This window comes from Scyliorhinus torazame, chromosome 6, assembly GCF_047496885.1.
Source record: "Scyliorhinus torazame isolate Kashiwa2021f chromosome 6, sScyTor2.1, whole genome shotgun sequence".
NCBI classification, from domain to species: Eukaryota; Metazoa; Chordata; class Chondrichthyes; order Carcharhiniformes; family Scyliorhinidae; genus Scyliorhinus; species Scyliorhinus torazame.
In genome coordinates, this window is record NC_092712.1 from 44583824 (window position 1) to 44606675 (window position 22852).

At 48.8% G+C, this 22852-nt stretch overlaps 1 protein-coding gene across 5 annotated transcripts in view; it reads right to left on the reverse strand.

Annotated features, from left to right (window-relative positions):
• The window catches only part of LOC140424773 (5'-AMP-activated protein kinase subunit gamma-2-like), a 584455-nt gene that overhangs the window by 17059 nt on the left and 544544 nt on the right, over window positions 1-22852 (reverse strand). For all 5 annotated transcript variants that reach the window (XM_072508165.1, XM_072508164.1, XM_072508167.1 and 2 more), the window contains 2 exons: window positions 17394-17448; window positions 8778-8904 (listed from right to left, as the gene is read on the reverse strand). In XM_072508165.1, coding sequence (XP_072364266.1) covers window positions 8778-8904; window positions 17394-17448 — 182 coding nt within the window. The remainder of the gene's footprint in view (window positions 1-8777; window positions 8905-17393; window positions 17449-22852) is intronic.

Sequence of the window (22852 nt, forward strand, 5' to 3'; positions counted from 1 at the left end):
AGGGCTTATGTGACGGACATGTTCCCTCGGCCCCTGGAAGTGGATAGAGCGCACAGAGCCCTCGCGAAGAAGCCCCGAGCGAACGAGCCGCCGAGGATGAGGATTGCTTTCACCAATTCCTGGACAAGGAACACGTTCTGCGGTGGGCCAAGAAGGAACGGAGCAGCAAGTGGGAGAATTGTGAGCTGCGCATTTATCAGGACCTGGGTGCGGATCTGGCCAAGAGACGAACTGAGTTTAATCGGGCAAAAACGGCCCTCTAAGAAGGGGGTGAAGTTTGGAATGCTGTACCCAGCCCGTCTGTGGGTCAGACACGAGGATCGGGACTTCTACTTTGAAACACCAGACGAAGTATGGACTTTTATTAAAGAAAAGAGGCTGGAGGCAAATTAAAAGACACTGAAGCCTTGGAGTAGTACTGTGGCGGCAATTTGTTGTGCTGGGTTGTTTAAGTATAAGTAGTGCTATGTGTAATAAGGGGCTGTTTGGATGGCTAAAGGTAACTTTGTCTTGTAGGGAGCTGGTTAGAGGGGGTTTGGGCTTTGGGGTTGGTTCTGTTTTTTGGGTGTGCTTTCTTTTCTAAAGTGGCTGTTTCTTCACTGTTTTTCCCCCCCTGATGTTTGTTTACTGGGGAATGTGATGCTTTTAATGTTTGTCCAAATGGGGGGGGGGGGGGAAAGAGAACAATGGAGAGACAGACTGCTTGGTGCCAGGGGCGGGCGCTATCAAGTCAGCATGGGTCAGCTGACTCTCGGAAGCGCAGAAGGGGTTGAGCAGGTATTAAGCTGAAACTTGACTTGGGGGTTGGGTTTCTAGTGTTGATGCTAGGGGAGTGGGGGGGTTATTTTGCTGACAGGGGAGAAATTGTTACTAGGGGACAAATGGGAGGTCGGGAACTGCGAATGCCCAAGGGGGGCTCGAGGAGGCGGAGGGCACGAACTAGAGGCTGGCCTAAAAAGGGTGATGGCTAGTCGGCAGAGGGGGGGGGGGGGCTGGAAGCCCCCCGACCAGGATGATTACATGGAACGTCAGAGGGCTGAATAGGCCAGTCAAGAGGGCTCGCATGTTTGCGCATTTGAGGGGGCTGAAGGCGGACGTGGAAACAAGAGACACACCTAAAGGTTACAGACCAGGTGAGATTGAGAAAGGAATGGGTTAGCCAAGTATTCCACTCAGGGCTGGACTCAAAGACCCGGGGGGTAGCGATCTTGATCAACAAACGAGTGGCATTCGAGGCAGGGAGAATCGTATCAGACATGGGGGGTAGGTACATACTGGTGAGTGGGAAGCTGGAGGGGGTGTAGGTGGTACTCGTGAACATATATGTTCCGAATTGGGTTGATGTGGAATTTATGAGGTGGGTTTTAGGTAAGATCCCAGACTTAGAGTCACATAACCTGATCATGGGAGAGGACTTCAACACAGTCATTGATCCGAAATTGGACCGGTCAAAATCCAGGACAGGGAGGAAGCCGGTTGCGGCAAAGGAATTGAAGAGGTTTATGGAACAGATAGGGGGAGTAGACCCATGGAGGTTTGCACGGCCAAGGGCGAAGGAGTTTTCCTTTTTCTCACATGTCCACAAGGTATACTCTTGCATCAACTTTTTGGTTCTGAGCAGGGCTCTAATACCGGAGGTGGTGGATACTGAGTACTTGGCAATCGCAATGTCGGATCATGCCCCGCATTGGGTGGATCTACGGGTTAATGTGGAGAGAGAGGGCAACGCCCAAGGTGGAGACTGGATGTGGGGTTGCTAGCAGACGAAGCGATCTGTGGGCGGGTTAACAAGTCCACCCAGAACTACCTGGAAACAAACTATACGGGGGAGGTCAACGCAGCGACGGTTTGGGAAGCTCTGAAGGCAGTGGTCAGAGGGGAATTAATATCGATACGGGCCCACAGTGAAAAGGCGGAACGGGCTGAAAGGGACAGGTTAATGGAGGAGATACTCCAGGTGGACAGGAGATACTCGGATGCCCCGGACACGGGGCTACTGAGGGAGTGGCGGAGGTTACAGGCGGAGTTTGGGCTGTTGACCACAAGGAACGCGGTGGAACAGTTGAGGAAGGCAAGGGGGGTGATTTATGAGTACGGGGAAAAGGCAGCCAGAATGTTGGTGCACCAGCTCAGGAAAAGGGAGGTGGCCAGGGAGATAGGGAAAGTAAAGAGTAGAGGCGGAAATACTGTCCTGGACCCAGTGGAGGTGAATGAGGTGTTTAAGGACTTTTATAGTAAATTATATTAGCCGGAACCCCCGGCTGGGGTGGAGGGGATGAGGCAGTTTTTGGATCAGTTGAGGTTTCCGAGGGTAGATGAGGATCTGGTGGAAGGGTTGGGAGCCCCAATTGAGAAAATAATCATTGGGCTGGAGGGCATGCAGTCAGGCAAGGCCCCGGGGCCTGACGGCTACCCAGTGGAATTTTATAAGAAGTTTTCAGAGATATTGAGCCCACTGCTGGTGAGGGCATTTAATGAAGCAAGAGAGAAGGGAGTCCTCCCCCTAACAATGTCGCAGGCATCGTTTCATTGATCCTTAAACGGGAGAAGGATCCGGAGCAATGCGGGTCATACAGGCCATTTTCTCTTGGGGGGGGGGGGGGGGGGGGGGGGGGGGTGTGGATCGGATCACCGGGTCTCGCTTTACGCAGATGACCTGCTCTTGTATATTTCAGACCCGTTGGGGGAAGTGATACGAATCCTGGGAGAATTTGGCAATTTCTCGGGGTATAAATTGAACATGGAAAGCGAGAGGTTCACGATCCAGGCAGGAGGACAAAAGAAGAGACTGGGAGAGCTGCCGCTTAGAATGATAGGGAAGAGATTTCGGTATCTGGGTGGCCCGGGAATGGGAGGCACTCCACAAGTTAAACGTATGCCGGCTGGTAGAACAAATGGAAGGGGACTTTAAGAGATGGGACATGCTCCCGCTATCAATGGCGGGGAGGGTACAGACCGTGCAAATGACGGTCCTCCCAGATTTCTGTTTGTCTTTCAGTGCCTCCCCATCTTCATCCCAAAGGCCTTTTTCAAACAGGTGAATAAGATTATTTGGGGCTGTGTGTGGGCGGGATAAACCCCGCGAGTGAAGAAAGTGTTGCTGGAGCGCAGTCGGCGGGGAGGGTGGTTTGGCGCTGCCGAACTTCTGTAATTACTACTGGGTGGCTAATATAGCCATGATTAGGAAGTGGGTAGTGGGGGAGGATGGAGGTGGCGTCATGTAAAGACACCAGTTTGGGAGCACTGATAACGGCACCTCTTCGGTTCTCGCCGGCTCGATACTCCACAAGTCCGGTGGTGGTGGCGGCTTTGAGAATCTGGGGGCAGTGGAGGAGATATATGAGAGTGGAGGGAGCATCGATTTGGACTCCGATTTATAATAACCACAGGTTTGTACCGGGTAGGCTGGATGGTGGGTTCCGGAGATGGCAAAGGGCAGGAATTAGAAGGATGGGGGATCTATTTATACATTGGAATTTTCCCAGCTTGAAAGCCTTGGAGGATAAATTTGAATTGCCAGCAGGAACGAGTTTAGGTATTTGCAGGTGCGAGACTTCCTGAGAAAACAGGTGCCGGCCTTTCCGCTGCTGCCGCCACGGGGGATACAGGATAGAGTAGTTTCCAGTACCTGGGTGGGAGAGAGGAAGGTTATGATATTTACCAGGAGCTTTTGGAGGCGGAGGAGGTGGAGGAGCTTCAGGGCAAGTGGGAGGACGAGCTAGGAGGAGAGATAGAGGCGGGTCTATGGACGGATTCCCCAAGCAGGGTTAATACCTCTTCATCATGTGCCAGGCTTAGCCTGATACAATTTAAGGTAGTCCACCGGGCACATATGACAGCGGCTAGGAAGAGTAAGTTTTTCGGGGTAGTGGATAGGTGCGCTGGGTGCGCAGGAAGCCCAGCAAATCATGTCCACATGTTTAGGGCATGCGCAAACTTAGAGGGTTTTGGCAGGGTTTTGCTCAGGCAATGCCCACGGTTTAAAAACACGGGTGGTGCCGAGTCCAGAGGTAGCGATCTTTGGAGTGTCGGAAGAGCCAGGAGTTCAGGGAGCGAAAGAGGCTGACGTCTTGGCCTTTGCCTCCCTGGTAGCCCGGAGACGGATCTTGTTAATGTGGAGGGTCTCAAGTGTAGAGACCTGGGTGAGTGACATGGCTGGATTTCTCACTCTCGAGAAGATAAAGTTCGCCTTCAGAGGATCAATGGTCGGGTTCACCCAGAGATGGCAGCTGTTCGTCGACTTTCTCGGGGAAAATTAAAATGTCAGCAGATGCAGTATCCCAAGGGGGGCGGGGGCGGATTGTTGTTTTATGGTTGGGGTGTGTGAAGATTGGGATGGTGGGGGGGGGGGAGGGGAATGTTTATTATACCATGTTGATGACATTGTTCATGCTATTTTTATAAAAATTTTCAAATACCTGAATAAAATATTTTTACATAAAAGGTTGGCAAGGCCAAGCCCCCTACTCGTTTCTCCCTGTGGAGTACCATCCCCCTGCTCCTCGGGCCCTTACCCACACAAAAAAAAAACCTAGTCTTCAGCCGGTCTATCTCCCTGAAGAATGGAACTCGGGAGGGCACTGAAATAAAAATAAAGGCAAGATTTTCATCTTAACCAATTGCACGCGACCTGCCAGTGATAGTGGGAGACCGTCCCAACTTTGCATGTCTGCTTTAACCTTCCCCACAAGACTCATGAAGTTCAACCTCCAGAGTTGCTGTCTGCAGGGGTCCCTTGCTATCTGGACCCCCAAATACCGAAAAGGACTTCCTGCTAGCCGGAACGTCAACCCATCAAGCCCCCTCTCCACCCTGGAGCCCCAACCACCAAGTATTTGTTCTCTCCTATATTTAGCTTATAGCCAGAGATGGCCCCAAAGCACTGCAAAATCCCCATAATGCTTCCCACTGACGTCTCCGGATCCCTAACATAAAACAGCAAATCGTTGGCGTTTAGCGAGAGCCTATATGCCACCCCTCCAAAAATATACGTCCCAAATTTTTGAAGGCCTCAGCGCCATGGCTAGTGCCTGGTCTCGAGGGTGTCAGCTATGAGAAGAGGTTGAATAAACTAGGATTGTTTTCACTGGAAAGACGGAGGTTGAGGGAAGACCTGATAGAGGTCTACAAAATCATGAGAAGAATAGACAGGGTGCATAGTCAGAGGCTTTTTCCAAGGGTGGAAGTGTCAATTTCAAGGGGGCACAGGTTCAAGGTGAGAGGGGGAAAGTTTAAGGGAGCACGGTAGCATAGTGGTTAGCACAATTGCTTCACAGCTCCAGGGTCCCAGGTTTGATTCCGGCTTGGGTCACTGTCTGTGTGGAGACTGCACGTTCTCCCAGTGTGTGCGTGGGTTTCCTCCGGGTGCTCTGGTTTTCTCCAACAGTCCAAAGATGTGCAGGCTAGGTGGATTGGCCATGATAAATTGCCCTTAGTGTCCAGAATTGCCCTTAGTGTTGGGTGGGGTTACTGGGCTATGGGGATAGGGTGGAGGTATGGGCTTTGGTAGGGTGCTCTTTCCAAGAGCCGGTGCAGACTCGATGGGCCGGATGGCCTCCTTCTGCACTGTAAATTCTATTATTCTATGATACACGGGATATGTTTTTCAGAGTTTTTCCACAGTTGGTGCCTGGAACCACTGATAGAGGATATGGTGGAAGCAGGCACATTAGCAACATTTAAGAGGCATCTGGATGGATACATGAATAGGGGGATACGGGCCGAGTAAGGGCAATAGGTTTTTTTTTTAGTTAGAGCATCATGATTGGCACAGGCTTGGAGGGCTGAAGGGCCTATTCAAAGAACAACAAAGAACAAAGAAATGTACAGTACAGGAACAGGCCCTTCGGCCCTCCAAGCCCGTGCCGACCATGCTGCCCGACTAAACTACAATCTTCTACACTTCCTGGGTCCGTATCCTTCTATTCCCATCCTATTCATATATTTGTCAAGATGCCCCTTAAATGTCCCTATCGTCCCTGCTTCCACTACCTCCTCCGGTAGCGAGTTCCAGGCACCCACTACCCTCTGCGTAAAAAACTTGCCTCGTACATCTACTCTAAACCTTGCCCCTCTCACCTTAAACCTATGCCCCCTAGTAATTGACCCCTCTACCCTGGGGAAAAGCCTCTGACTATCCACTCTGTCTATGCCCCTCATAATTTTGTATACCTCTATCAGGTCTCCCCTCAACCTCCTTCGTTCCAGTGAGAACAAACCGAGTTTATTCAACCGCTCCTCATAGCTAATGCCCTCCATACCAGGCAACATTCTGGTAAATCTCTTCTGCACCCTCTCTAAAGCCTCCACATCCTTCTGGTAGCGTGGCGACCAGAATTGAACACTATACTCCAAGTGTGGCCTAACTAAGGTTCTATACAGCTGCAACACGACTTGCCAATTCTTATACTCAATGCCCCGGCCAATGAAGGCAAGCATGCCGTATGCCTTCTTGATTACCTTCTCCACCTGTGTTGCCCCTTTCAATGACCTGTGGACCTGTACTCCTAGATCTCTTTGACTTTCAATACTCTTGAGGGTTCTACCATTCACTGTATATTCCCTACCTGCATTAGACCTTCCAAAATGCATTACCTCACATTTGTCCGGATTAAACTCCATCTGCCATCTCTCCGCCCAAGTCTCCAGACAATCTAAATCCTGCTGTATCCTCCGACAGTCCTCATCGCTATCCGCAATTCCACCAACCTTTGTGTCGTCTGCAAACTTACTAATCAGACCAGTTACATTTTCCTCCAAATCATTTATATATACTACAAAGAGCAAATGTCCCAGCACTGATCCCTGTGGAACACCACTGGTCACAGCCCTCCAATTAGAAAAGCATCCCTCCATTGCTACTCTCTGCCTTTTATGGCCTAGCCAGTTCTGTATCCACCTTGCCAGCTCACCCCTGATCCCGTGTGACTTCACCTTTTGTACTAGTCTACCATGAGGGACCTTGTCAAAGGCCTTACTGAAGTCCATATAGACAACATCTACTGCCCTACCTGCATCAATCATCTTAGTGACCTCCTCAAAAAACTCTATCAAGTTAGCGAGACACGACCTCCCTTTCACAAAGGGGACGTCGTGCTGTACTTTTCTTTGTTCTTTGTCTATTGCTAATGCCAACAGCAAAGGGGACATCGACATCCCAGCCAGCTATCCCTGTATAGATGAAAGAGCTCAAGTAATTTTGTTAGTGCAAACACTGGCAAATGGGGCCACATACAACAGCTGCACCCACTCTAAGAAGCCTGGTCCAAACCCAAATTTCTCTAGTATCTCAAACAGATAGTCCCACTCTATTCGGTCGAAAGCTTTCTCCGCATCAAGTGAAATTATGGGGTGAAATTCTCCAGTATCGGCGCGATGTCCGCCGACTGGCGCCCAAAAAGGCGCTAATCAGTCGGGCATCGCGCCGCCCCAAAGGTGCGGAATGCTCCGCATCTTTGAGGGCCGAGCCCCAACCTTAAGGGGCTAGGCCGGCGGCGGACGAATTTCCGCCCCGCCAGCTGGCAGAAAAGGCCTTTGGTGCCCGTCCACCTGGCGCGGAAATGACATCTCCGGGCGGCGCATGCGTGGGAGCGTTAGCGGCCGCTGACGGCATTCCCGCGCATGCGCAGTGGAGGGAGTCTCTTCCACCTCCGCCATGGCGGAGACTGTGGCGAAGGCGGAAGGGAAAGAGTGCCCCCACGGCACAGGCCCACCCGCGGATCGGTGGGCCCCGATCGCGGGCCAGGCCACCGTGGGGGCACCCCCAGGACCCCAGAGCCTGCCCACGCCGCCTTGTCCCGCCGGTAAGAAAGGTGGTTTAATCTACGCCAGCGGGACAGGCATTTTAGCGGCGGGACTTCGCTGGAGAATCGCGGGTGGGGGTGGGGCGCAAATCGGCGCGATTCCCGCCCCTGCCGAATATCCGGTGCCGGAGAATTCGGCAACCGGCAGGGGCGGGATTCATGCCAGCCCCCGGCGATTCTCCGACCCGGCGGGGGGTCGGAGAATCTCGCCCATGATCTCCGGAACCCAGCCCTCTGCCGGGGCAAGTATCATGTTCAACAGCTGCCTCACATTTGCCTTTCACCTCCACCCCTTTATAAACCCCGTTTGGTCTTTTCCCACCACCTCCGGGAGACAAGGCTCCAATCTTACCGCCGACACCTTAGCTAGAGGCTTCGCATCCACATTTAACAGAGAGTTTGGACGATATAATCTGCAATCTCTGGGGCCTTTGTCTTTCCTAAGGAGCAGGGAAATCAATGCCTGCCCCAGTGTGTGGCAGAGCACCTCTCTCCAAGGGGTCCCTAAACATCACCAAAGATAAAAGGGGCCAGCTGACCTACATGTTTTTTTAAATAAAATTTCACCGGGAACCCATTGGGCTCTGGTGCCTTCCCCAAATGCATCAATTTCAGCGCATCCTTAATCTCTTCCATCTCCAACAGAGCCTCTAGGTCTTCCCGCAACTCCTCCTCAGCCTGGGAAATTCCCAACTCCCCCAGGAACTGCACCATCCCATGCCGGTTCGGACCTGTATAACTTTTCGTTCAAAACCGTAAATACCTCATTCACCTTCTCCTGAGCAGAGACCTGCCCTCCCATCGTGCATCCTAATCTGGACAATCTCCATCAGGGGCACATTAATGACAATGCTATATTTGCTTCACAACAAAGCATGCATTATCATGGATGAATGTATACATACATCGGAAGCAGAGATAAAGTTCCCTGACCCATAGCAACATCTGGTCTGACGCTCAGAAGATAATACTTACAAAAAGCTGCAGGAATTTTAGGATCCGCTTGTGAGTGAGGATATAAAGTGCATTTCCACTGTTGGGGTCAATCACTGGCAACCGATGAATCTTATTCTTTATGAGTGAATACACAGCATCAAAGAGGCTGAAAGGACAAAACAAGTTCAAGATGATGGCAGCATAAGAATTTATTGGAGAAGTCTGAGCTGTCTCTCAATGCGTAGCATTCTCACCTCAAGTCAGATATTCCGACAGTCGAGCGTAAAATCTAGAATAACATTCTACTGTACTGAAGGAGCACTACATTCTCAGAGGTGCCATTAAACTGAGGTCCAGTCTATCCTAAAAGATCCCATGGCATTATTTCAAAGAGGGGTTGGGAAATTTGTCTCAGTGCCCTGACCAACATTTATCCATCAGTAAATATCACGAGAACAGACTACCTGATCATTGCTATTTTGTGGGAACTTACTGCACACAAAAGCCTCTCCACCCCCCCTTTTAAAAACAACTCTTTCAGGAGATGCAGGTATCGTTGGCAAGGCCAGTATTTGTTAACCATCCCCAATGGCCCTCATGAACTTGGTAGTGTGCTGCCTTCTTGAGCTGCTATCGTCCCATCAAGCGGAGGCATACCCACAGTGCTGGTGGGAATGGTGTTGCAGGATTCAGATCCTGCTACAGCAGTGGCTATAAATTGGCCAAAGTGTTTTGGGATGTTTTGGGGTCATGAATGGCATTTCATAAATGCAAGCCTTTTCTTTCTTTGCATGACTTTTTTTAAGCGTTTGCCAGGGACGGTTTGGCTCTGACAACAAAGGGAGTTGCTTTTTTTATTTAAAGATCTAACTCTTCTGAATTCGGACTGGATTTATGACTCCTGGATGAATCCATGCAAGCACAAATGGGGAAGAATGGCGCCGTGAGTCCAGTAAAGGATTTCGTTCCTGAAAACTGTTCTGAAATACATTGATGACCAACCCACCCAAAATACCCATACAGGAGATTTATTCTGGAAGTCTGCCTTATTCCAGCTAAATTAGTCCATCCAGAAGATTACATTACCATCCAACTTAAATACAAGCAATATTACAAGCAAAATACAAGAGTACTGCGGAAAACTGAAGGTTGCCAGCCCAGAATTTTCATTGAAATAAAAACAAAATAATGTGGATGCTGAAATCTGAAACAAAAAAAAACAAGAGAATGCTGGAAAAAGCAGCATCTGTAGGGAGAGAAAAATAATTTTCACTCACTGTCTCAAAAGTGCCAACATCTTGAACTGCTGCAATCCACAGCGTGTAGGTATACCCCAGTGCGGCTATGAAATTGACTTTGACTGCAGTGGGTTGATATGACTGAGAGCATTGCTCGGCCATTTCAGAGGCCAGTTAAGAGCCAAAGTCTTTAGTCTGGATCTGGAGTCACATGTTGTCCAGCCCAGATAAGGGCAGCAGATTTCCTTACCTGAAGCACATCAGTCAACCAGACAGGTATTGAGCAAAAACCCTGTACTTTCACGATTGTCCCTGCAGTAAATACCAGAGCTTAACTCCTCTGCTATGAACAGTGAATTTCAGTAATATAAAAGCAGAAATGAACCGATTATTGATATTTCTCAAATGGGGGAGCAGGTCAGTGCCGTGGAGTGCTGACTTAAATAGGTGTCAGTAATAGTCTCACCCACTGAGTTTCCAATGTTAGCTACATGACTATAAAACACCCCCTTATCTAGCCTAATTTATTGGGTCTGCGAAGTACTTCAATTTAGATGCTGGATTAACAACCATGTTTGGGTTGTCTTCACCTTCCGTACACAGCACAATTATTATTCTGAGCAAATAAAAGTCGTACTGACCAGGCAGAAGGTGATGGCACCATTGATCTCCCACTTCTGTACGGTATATAGCCCCAGGTTCTTTTGTAATTGGACCAGTCAGTTTTTCCCCCAAAGCTAAACTGAAATGAAGCAACTACTTAACACTTCAATAAATCCATGCTCCCAAAGGGCCAGCTGAATTGGCAGCATTTCACAGGGTGGCTGATAAGATGCTAGTGCCCTGGATTAGCTTCTGGCATCTAGCCTGACCTTGCCATGAATGGCAAGCGCTGAAAATCCCTTTCCACTTGTATCCTCACAACAATTAGGTCAAATACATAGTACTGTACGAATAAAACACAGTGAAAGAGCTCTAGAGAACGGCGGAGACACAGTGAAAGAGCGCGAGGAGAGCGGCGGAGACACAGTGAAAGAGCGCGAGGAGAGCGGCGGAGGCACAGTGAAAGAGCGCGAGGAGAGCGGCGGAGACACAGTGAAAGAGCTCTACGAGAGCGGCGGAGACACAGTGAAAGAGCGTGAGGAGAGCAGCGGGGACACAGTGAGAGCGAGGAGAGCAGCGGGGACACAGTGAGAGCGAGGAGAGCGGTGGGGACACAGTGAGAGCGAGGAGAGTGGCGGGGACACAGTGAGAGCGAGGAGAGTGGCGGGGACACAGTGAGACCGAGGAGAGTGGCGGGGACACAGTGAGACCGAGGAGAGTGGCGGGGACACAGTGAGACCGAGGAGAGTGGCGGGGACACAGTGAGACCGAGGAGTGTGGCGGGGACACAGTGAGACCGAGGAGAGCGGCGGGGACACAGTGAGACCGAGGAGAGTGGCGGGGACACAGTGAAAGAGCATGAGGAGAGCGATGGGTACACAGCGAGAGCGAGGAGAGCAGCGGGGACACAGCTGCTGGAGAAGCGGCCTTTAGATTTTCGGCGGGGGCAGTGGCCAGGGGTCTGTCGGGAAGGTAAGTTTTCCTCTTTAAAAACTTACCTTGAAGAATGACATCACAGCAAAGCAGTGACCTGATTGGCTCGTCGGGAAAGTGCTCCAATTAGCAGTAGGTGGGAGAAATTCAACTCTTCCTGGGTTGGTAAGTATTGTGATTGGTAAGTAAAATCTTTATTCCTTTCACTTATTCATTATTTGATATTATATTTTTAATCAGTTAAGGTAAAGTGTAAAAATGGCAGGAGATCCCAGACCCGTGTTATGCTCCTCGTGCTCAATGTGGGAGTTCAGGGATGCGGCCGATGCCTCGGGCTCCTTCATGTGCGGGAAGTGTGCGCAACTGCAGCTCCTGTTAGACCGCATGACGGCTCTGGAGCTGCGGATGGACTCGCTTTGGAGCATCCGCAATGCTGAGGAGGTCGTGGATAGCACGTTCAGTGAGTTGGTCACACAGCAGATTAGGATTGGTGAGGGAGATAGGGAATGGGTGACCAAAACGCAGAGAAAGAGCAGGAAGGCAGTGCAGGTGTCCCCTGCGGTCATCTCCCTCCAAAACAGGTATACCGTTTTGGATACTGTTGGGGGAGATGACTCACCAGGGGAAGGCAATAGTAGCCAGGCTCATGGCACCGTGGCTGGCTCTGCTGCACAGAAGGGCAGGAAAAAGACTGGCAGGGCTATAGTCATAGGGGATTAAATCGTAAGGGGAGTAGACAGGCGTTTCTGTGGTCGAAAACGAGACTCCCGAATAGTATGTTGCCTCCCGGGTGCACGGGTCAGGGATGTCTCAGATCGGCTGCAGGACATACTGAAGGGGGAGGGTGAACAGCCAGTTGTCGTGGTGCATATAGGCACCAATGATATAGGTAAAAAATGGGATGAGGTCCTACAATCAGAATTTAGGGAGTTAGGAGATAAGTTAAAAAGTAGGACCTCAAAGGTAGTAATCTCAGGATTGCTACCAGTACCACGAGACAGTCAGAGTAGAAATTCAAGAATAATCAGAATGAATACGTGGCTTGAGAGATGGTGCAGGAGGGAGGAGTTCAGATTTTTGGGACATTGGAACCTGTTCTGGGGGCGGTGGGACCATTACAAATCAGACAGTCTACACCTGGGCAGGACTGGAACCAATGTCCCAAAGGGTGCTTTTGCTAACACTGTTGGGGAGGTTTTAAACTAGTGTGGCAGGGGGATGGGAACCAGATTAGGAAGTTACAGGTCAGTAAAGAGGCAGCAACTAAAGCCAGTAAGGTACTAGATAAAAAACTCAATGTGACTAAGGGGAAGAGTAGACAGGGAAGAGATGATGAACGCAAAGGGACAGGTGGTCTGAGGTGCATTTGTTTTAATGCGAGAAGTGTAGCAGGTAAGGCAGATGAAGTTAGGGCTTGGATTAGTACCTGGGAATATGATGTTATTGGTATTACTGAGACTTGGTTGAGGGAAGGGCAAGACTGGCAACTAAATATCCCAGGGTATAGATGCTTCAGGAGGGCTAGAGAGGGAGGTAAAAGGGGTGGAGGAGTTGCATTACTGGTCAGAGATGATATCACAGCTAGGGGCTGGTTTAGCTCACTGGGCTAAATCGCTGGCTTTTAAAGCAGACCAAGGCAGGCCAGCAGCACGGTTCAATTCCCGTAACAGCCCCCCCCCGAACAGGCGCCGGAACGTGGCGACTAGGGGCTTTTCACAGTAACTTAATTGAAGCCTACTCGTGACAATAAGCGATTTTCATTTTTCACAGCTGTGATTAAGGAGGGCACAATGGAGGATTCAAGCACGGAGGCACTATGGGTAGAGCTAAGAAATAGGAAGGGTGCAGTAACATTGTTGGGACTTTACTACAGGCCTCCCGCGAGCGAGCGTGAAGTAGAGGTACAAATATGTAGACAGATTATAGAAAAATGTAGGAGCAATAGGGTGGTTGTGATGGGTGATTTTAACTTCCCCAACATTGAATGGGACTCATGTAGTGTTGGAGGCGTAGATGGAGCAGAATTTGTAAGGAGCATCCAGGAGAGTTTTATTTAGAGCAGTATGTAAATAGTCCAACTCGGGAAGGGGCCATACTGGACCTGGTATTGGGGAATGATCCCTGCCAGGTGGTTGACGTTTCAGTCGGTGATTACTTTGGGAATTGCGATCACAATTCCGTAAGTGTTAGAATACTCATGGACAAAGATGAGAGTGGTGCTAAAGGAAGAGTGCTAAATTGGGGAAAGGCCAAGTATAACAAAATTCGGCAGGAGCTAGGGAATGTGGATTGGGAGCAGCTGTTTAAGAGTAAATCCACATTTGAAATGTGGGAGTCTTTTAAGGAAAGGTTGATTACAGTGCAGGACAGACATTGTGAAAATGAGTAATAGAAACGGCAAGATTAGGGAAGCATGGATGACGGGTGGAATTGTTAGACAAGCCAAGATGAAAAAGGAAGCATACATAAGATCTAGGTGACTTAAAACTAATGAAGCTTTGGAGGAATATCGGGAAAGTAGGACAAATCTCAAACGCGCAATAAAGGTGGCTAAAAGGGGTCATGAAATATCTTTGGCTAACAGGGTTAAAGAAAATCCCAAAGCCTTTTATTTGTATATAAGGAGCAAGAGGGTGACTAGCGAAAGGATTGGCCCACTCAAAGACAAAAGAGGGAATTTATGCGTGGAGTCAGAGGAAATGGGTGAGATTCTTAATGAGTACTTTGCATTGGCATTCACCAAGGAGAGGGACACGACGGATGTTGAGGCTGGGGATGGATGTTTAAATACTCTAGGTCAAGTCGGCATAAGGAAGGGGGAGGTTTTGGGTATTCTAAAAGGCATTAAAGGTGGACAAGTCCCCAGGTCCGGATGGGATCTATCCCAGGTTACTGAGGGAAGCGAGGGACGAAATAGCTGTGGCCTCAAGATATCTTTGCAGCATCCTTGAGCATGGGTGAGGTCCCGGAGGACTGGAGAATTGCTAATGTTGTCCCTTTGCTGAAGAAGGGTAGCAGGGATAATCCAGGGAATTATAGACCGGTGAGCTTGACGTCAGTGGCAGGCAAACTGTTGGAGAAGGTACTGAGGGATAGGATCTATTCACATTTGGAAGAAAATAGACTTATCAGTGATAGGCAGCATGGTTTTGTGCAGGGAAGGTCATGTCTTACAAACGTAATAGAAGTCTTTGAGGAAGTGACAACGTTAATTGATGAGGGAAGGGCCGTAGATGTCATATACATGGACTTCAGTAAGGCGTTTGATAAAGTTTCCCATGGCAGGTTGATGGAAAAAGTGAAGTTGTATGGGGTTCAGGGTGTACTAGCTAGATGGATAAAGAATTGGCTGGGCAACAGTAAACAGAGAGCAGTGGTGGAAGGGAGTGTCTCAAAATGGAGAAAGGTGACTCGTGGCGTTCCACAGGGATCCGTGCTCGGACCACTGTTTTTTGTGATGTACATAAATGATCTGGACGAAGGTATAGGTGGTTCGATTAGCAAGTTTGCAGATGATACTAAGATTGGTGGAGTTGCAGATAGCGAAGAGGACTGTCAGAAAATACAGCAAAATATAGATAGATTGGAGAGTTGGGCAGAGAAATGGCAGATGGAGTTCAATCCAGGCAAATGAGAGGTGATGCATTTTGGAAGATCTAATTCAAGAGCGGACTATACGGTCAATGGAAGAGTCCTGGGGAAAATTGATGCACAGAGAGATCTGGGAGTTCAGGTCCATTGTACCCTGAAGGTGGCAACGCAGGTCGATAAGAGTGGTCAAGAAGGCATACAGCACGCTTGCCTTCATCGGACGGGGTATTGAGTACAAGAGTCGGCAGGTCATGTTACAGTTGTATAGGACTTTGGTTAGGCCACATTTGGAATACTGCGTGCAGTTCTGGTCGCCACATTACCAGAAGGGTGTGGATGCTTTAGAGAGGGTGCAGAGAAGGTGCAGCAGGATGTTGCCTGGTATGGAGGGTGCTAGCTATGAAGAAAGGTTGAGTAGATTAGGATTTTTTTCGTTGGAAAGACGGAGGTTGAGGGGGGACCTGATTGAGGTCTACAAAATTATGAGAGGTATGGACAGGGTGGATGGCAACAAGCTTTTTCCAAGAGTGGGGGTGTCAATTACAAGGGGTCACGATTTCAAGGTGAAAGGGGGAAAGTTTAAGGGAGATGTATGTGGAAAGTTTTTTACGCAGAGGGTGGTGGGTGCCTGGAACGCTTTGCCAGTGGAGGTGGTAGAGGTGGGCACGATAGCATCATTCAAGATGCATCTAGACAGATATATGAACGGGCGGGGAACAGAGGGAAGTAGATCCTTGGAAAATAGGCGACAGGTTTAGATAAAGGATCTGGATCGGCGCAGGCTGGGAGGGCCGAAGGGCCTGTTCCTGTGCTGTAATTTTCTTTGTTCTTTGTTCTAAAAGTGACATCTTTGTATCACAATAAAAAGGCAAATGTCCATTCTGCTTGGGTCTTTTTCTCTGTCTTGAAACATAAAACGATATAGCAGAGGAGGCGGCCATTTGGCCCGTCATGCTTGTGCTAGTTCTTTGAAAGACGTGTCCAATTCGTTACAGTCTCCTCCTCTTTGCCCATAGCCCTTCCAATCTTCACCCTCAAGTCTCTAGATTTATAGTAGTTCAACCATTACACCATATTATACGTGCAGTAGCGATTTGCAACTCTTCCTGGCAAACCTACGACCACATTTACTTTTTATTCGAGACCTTTTTTTTTATTCAATCCTTTCCTCACTAAGGAAGTTTGTGCAGCTTATCTCATTCTCAGGTTAGGTGGATTGGCCATGCTAAATTGCCCTTAGTGTTGGGTGGGGTTGCTGGGTTATGGGGATAGGGTGGAGGTGTGGGCTTGGATAGGGTGCTCTTTCCAAGAGCCGGTGCAGACTCGATGGGCCGAATAGCCTCCTTCTGCACTGTAACTTCTATGAAATCTATGACATCTTCAGAGGTTCCAGATAAGCAATAAAAGATTCAAATCAATCTCAATGATTGAGGTACAGGTTAATGCATACACCAGCTTTGTCATCCTCATAATCCTCCTCCAGCAAACAGTAAGCAGCGCAAAATAAGTTATTAAAATGGCTGTCCCAAATTCAAAAAATGGTCAGATACCTGAAAATGAAATGAAATGAAAATCACTTATTGGCACAAGTAGGCTTCAAATGAAGTTACTGTGAAAAGCCCGTAGTCGCCACATTCCGGCGCCTGTTCGGGGAGGCTGGTACGGCAATTGAACCGTGCTGCTGGGCTGCTTTTAAAAGCCAGCTCTTTAGCCCTGTGCTAAACCAGCACCTGAACAAAATCACACTATGTTAAATAAATGATTTGCTTGCTCCTTCACGCAAACTACCTGGAGATTACCTGGAGTTAAGGTGAGGCATAATCGCAAAGTGAGATTGGTTGTAAGATATCAAGTACCGTGAAGGAGTTAAATATACTAATTATTCCATTAAATGTTTGAACATTTTAAAATTTTCTTGCATTTGTCAAGTTTGGATCCCTCCAGTGAAATGCTTCCGATAAAAAGTTTGCAAAATTTAACCCTCTAGATTCCCTTAAATATCTGCTAGCTAAACTGGAAAATTCCACTTAGCTTGTCTTGGGCAAAGATTTCCAACTATTGCTAACCTTGAAGTCAAAGTAACATCAGTGTTTAGCTTGTCCCCTTAATCAACCACTCGCATCGTATTTATTCTGCCCCTGGACTATTTTCTTGTTCTACTTGGTCTTCAGACACCAGATTCAACCGCTGCACCAACTCATCCGTGGATATAAACTTAAAAAGCTTTGTGGATAAATATAAACAAGCCAACCACATTGAATCTAAAAACTATGCAATGTGGCTTACTTACCTTGCATCTGGTGTAATGTTCACTAAAGGTTTAAATGTTTCTTGTAAATAAAGCTCTGAGGAGAGATAACAAAGGACATGTCAGCCCCACTGCATAAAGAAATGTCAGGCTTCAAATGAGTTAGAGTGTGAGATTATTTATAAAGCTCTAGTTGAGAAGAGGACTCAGAGTATGAAGTGACCAAAATATTTAACCCAAATCTGGATTATATGCACCTGGGAAAACACACATTTGCATCAATTTCATGCAGCACCAAATAGTTACAAAGTAAAAACTCACATTGGTTTCATTGCTGTGTTGGCTATAACAGCCATACGCACAAATCAAAATATTTAAGTTGCCCAGTTTACTTCGTGAAACTTAAAAAGAAAAAAATCAGTCACCAGTTAATCACTGGATGCAAATACTTTTCTCCAGCTCAGTACTGATTTGGTATCTGTCGTGTTATTCACCCTGGGGTAACACGGACTGCAACTGGATGCAGTTGTACTGTAAAGTAGACACCAAACTTAGACGTTAGTTCAATAAGTTTTATTGAACTTCTGGAGCAGTGCACACAGCTTGCTGTGGGTTGACACTCTACTAATTTATGCGTGCTAGCTATAACTAACTAAACCAGACTAGCTGAGCCACATGTAGAAGGTGCTAACTGATATATACACCCTGACTGTTTAGTTGTCACCAGTGGAAAGAGGCAGAGTGCTGATGCCTCGTGTGTTTTATAGTGGGAAACCCCCCTCTAGTGTTCTGCCTGGTGATTGGTTGTGTTCTGTCCTGTGTGTTGATTGGCTGTACTGGGCGTCTGTCACTGCCTGTATCTCATTATGTGCATGAGTGCATATCATGACAGTCTCCAAAACAGATCAAAGAGAGCAACTTTCTTACACATCATTAATGTTTCCAATTAATGTTGGTACAAAATGTTCCAGAACAAGGGAAAAAAATGTTGAAAACCCTGCATTCTTTTTAAAAAAAAAACACAAGCAGATTCAACCTCAAAAGACAACAACATTATCTTAGCCATGGCATTTGACGACATCTCTTGAAATTTTTGATAGCTTTGCTGTAACAAGACTTTGTATGAATGGCGCTACACTAGAGGAATGAAGACCAAATAAATATTAAAATCATGCAATTCCCATGTCAAAGTGCGAGTGTTTGTGGTGCAGGCGAGGGGTCAGGAGAATAGGCTGAGGGAGTACCGTTTAGGCTGGTTGGGGAAAGTTTTAGGTATTTAGGGATACAAGTGGTGCGGGACTGGGGCAGGATGCATAAGTTGAACTTTTCTAGGCTGGTGGAGCAAATGAGGAGCGAGTTTCGGAGTTGGGATGCGGTCCCGCTGTCACTAGCGGGGAGAGTACAGACGGCGAAGATGACGATCCTCCCGAGATTCCGGTTTATTTTTTAGTGTCTCCCTATTTTCATTCCGCGGTCCTTCTTTAAAAGGATCAATAAAATCATCCTGGGATTTGTTTGGGTGGGGAAGTCCCCGCGGGTAAAGAGGGGGATGCTGGAGCGGAACCGTAGCGAGGGGATACTGGCGTTGCCGAACCTCAGCAACTACTACTGGGCAGCTAACATAGCCATGATAAGGAAATGGATGGTGGGTACGGGGTAGTTTTGGGAGCCGGTGGAGGCTGTTTCGTGCAGGGGCACCAGCTTGGCAGCCCGAGTCACGGCTCCTCTGCCGCTCCCGCTGGCCAGGTACTCCACCAGCCCTATAGTGGTGGCGGCTCTGCGGGTTTGGGGCCAATTGAGGAAGCATGCGGGGGAAGTGGGAGCGTCGGTCTGGTCCCCAATATGAGACAACCACCGATTTGTCCCGGGGAAGATGGACGGCGGGTTTCGAGCGTGGCAGAGGTGGGAAGGATGGGCGACTTGTCCCTGGAAGGGAGCTTCGCGAGCATGAGGGCGCTGGAGGAGAAGTTCTGGCTGGCAAGGGGAAATGACTTTCGGTACTTGCAGGTGCGGGATTTCGCACGTAGACAGGTCCTGTCCTTCCCACGCCTTCCACCAAGGGGAATCCCTGACAGGGTAGTTTCCAGGGGAGAGGTAGGAGAGGGGAGAGTCTCGGATATTTATAAGGAGCTTATGGGAGCGGAGGACACAGGGACAGAGGAACTGAAACTCAAGTGGGAGGAGAAGCTTGGTGGGGAGTTGGAGGGAGGCGTATGGGCAGACGCTCTGAGGAGGGTAAATGCAACTGCAACATGTGCCAGGCTTAGCCTGATTCAGTTCAAGGTAGTTCACCGGGCCAACATGACGGTGGCCTGGATGAGCAAATTATTTGGGCTGGAGGACAAGTGTGCTAGATGGGGGGGGTAGAATTAGTGTAGAGTAGGGGGGACGAATAGGCGGGTCTATTTGCGAGAGAGGAACTGTTATTTGCACTATGTTTTTGTAATTGATATTTGCACACTAATGTATATTGTTACGGTTTACAATGCCAAAAATATCTCAATAAAATTGTTTGTTTAAAAAAAAAAAAAATCATGCAATTCCAACTACCTCTGCTATCTTGAATATTGCTCGTCAACATTAATCTGGACCATGACAGGATTTTTTATTTAGAAGACCAAGTGCAATTTTATCTGGAAATCAGGCCAATTGCTTCAATTTGGTAGGGAGACCTGCTCGACTGGCCCCGTCTACTTCCTGTTTGCGCCAGACAAATGATGAAAGCTAGAAATGTCAGGTGCTTCTCATGTAATGTTGCTGTGCTGTGAGGAGGGGTGCAAAGAACAGTACAGCACAGGAACAGGCACTTCAGCCCTCCAAGTCTGCGCTGATCACATGTCCTATCTAGACCAACCACCTGTATCCTTCTATACCCAGTCTGTTCATGTGTCTATCCAAATAAGTCTTAAATGCATCTGCCTCAACCTTGGCAGTGCATTCCAGGCCACCACCACCCACTGTGTAAAAAAACCTCCCCCTACACATCGCCACTGAACCTATCCCCCCTCATCTTGAACTTGTGCCCCTTGTAATTGTCGTTTCCGCCCTAGGGAAAAAGCCTCCAACTGTTCACCCTATCTATACCCCTCATGATTTTATAAACTTCTATCAGGTCGCCACTCAGCCTCGGTCTCTCTAGGGAGAACAATCCCAGTATATTCATCTCTCCTCATTGCTAATATCCTCCATACCAGGCAACATCCTGGGAAACCTTTTCTGTACTTTCTCTAAAGCCTCCACGTCCTTCTGGTAATGTGGTGACCAGAATTGGATAAAGTATTCCAAATGTGGCCTAACCAACGCTTTATATAACCAACATAATTTGCCAGCTTCTATACACGATACCGCGTCCGATGAAGGCAAGCATACCATACGCTTTCTTTACCACCATTTCCACCTGTGCTGCCACTTTTTAAAAAAATATATATTTTTATTAAAGTTTTCGAACACAATTTTTCCCCCTTACAAATCAACAAAAACGGTAACATGATAACTGATAGATAACATTGTTAAAATAAAATAGTGAACAAACAAAATAACACAAAATAGTGCTCCCCCCCCCCGCCCCCTCACCCCATCTAGAACACAAACAATTTACCACCCCCCCCCTCCCCCGGGCTGCTGCTGACGATCTATTTTCCCCCTAACGTTCCGCTAGATAGTCGAGGAACGGTTGCCAACGCCTGGTGAACCCTTGAGCCGATCCTCTCAGCGCAAACTTCATCCGCTCCAGGTTTATGAACCCCGCCATATCGTTTATCCAGGCCTCCACGCCGGGGGGTTTCGCTTCCTTCCACATGAGTAAAATCCTACGCCGGGCTACTAGGGACGCAAAGGCCACAATATCGGAATCTTTCGCCTCCTGCACTCCCGGTTCATCCGCTACCCCAAATATAGCTAACTCCCAGCTTGGCTTGACCCGGACCTTCACCACCTTTGAGATCACTCCCGCCACTCCCCTCCAATACCCCTGCAGTGCCGGACACGACCAAAACATATGTGTGTGGTTCGCCGGGCTTCCCCCGCACCTCCCGCATTTGTCCTCCACTCCGAAGAACCTGCTCAACCTCGCTCCCGTTATGTGTGCTCTATGTAGCACCTTAAATTGGACCAGGCTAAGCCTGGCACACGAGGAAGAGGAATTTACCCTACTTAGGGCATCAGCCCACAAACCCTCCTCAATCTCCTCTCCGAGCTCTTCTTCCCATTTTCCCTTCAGTTCTTCTACCAGCTCCTCCCCCTCTTCTCTCATCTCCCGGTATATTTCGGACACTTTGCCCTCCCCGACCCAGCCCCCCGAAAGCACCCTGTCCTGGATCCCGTGTGTCGGGAGCAGAGGAAATTCTCTCACCTGTTGTCTCGTGAACGCTCTCACCTGCATATACCTAAAGATATTCCCTGGGGGCAGCTCATACTTTTCCTCTAGCACTCCCCAGCTCGCAAACGTCCCATCTATAAATTAGTCTCCCGCTCTCCTAATTCCTGCCCGGTGCCAGCTCTGGAACCCTCCGTCCAACCTCCCTGGGGCAAACCTATGGTTGTTCCTGATCGGGGACCACACCGAGGCTCCCAACACACCCCTCTGTCGCCTCCATTGCCCCCAGATACTTAATGTTGCCGCCACCACTGGGTTTGTGGTAAACTTTTTCGGGGAGAGCGGTAGTGGCGCCGTCACCAGCACTTTTAAGCTCGTTCCTTTGCAGGACGCCATCTCCAGCCTTTTCCACGCCCCCCCCTCTCCCTCCATCATCCACTTACGGATCATCGCCACGTTGGCGGCCCAGTAGTAGTCGCCCAAATTTGGCAACGCCAGTCCCCCTCTGTCCCTGCTACGTTGCAGGAACCCCCTCCTTACCCTCGGGGCCTTCCCTGCCCACACAAAGCTCATGATGCTCCTATCTATTTTTTTGAAAAAGATCTCAGTGATCAATATAGGGAGACATTGAAACACAAATAGCAACCTCGGGAGGACCATCATCTTAATCGCCTGCACTCTGCCCGCCAGTGACAGCGGCTGCATATCCCACCTTTTGAAATCCTCTTCCATTTGCTCCACCAGCCGAGTCAGATTGAGTCTGTGTAAGGTTCCCCAGCTCCTGGCTATCTGAATCCCAAGGTATCGGAAGTTTCTTTCCACTCTCCTTAGCGGTAGGCCACCTATCCCTCTACTCTGGTCTCCAGGGTGTATCACGAAAAGCTCACTCTTCCCCATGTTAAGCCTATATCCCGAGAAATCTCCAAACTCCCTCAATATCTGCATAACCTCTATCATCCCCCCCACTGGATCCGCCACATATAGCAGTAGGTCATCTGCGTGACACTTGGTGTTCCTCTCCCCCTCTAACCACCCCTCTCCATTTCCTGGAGTCTCTCAGCGCTATGGCCAGTGGTTCAATTGCCAGCGCGAACAGTAATGGGGACAGCGGGCATCCCTGTCTTGTTCCCCTATGTAGTCGAAAATACTCCGACCTTTGCCGATTTGTGACTACACTTGCCATTGG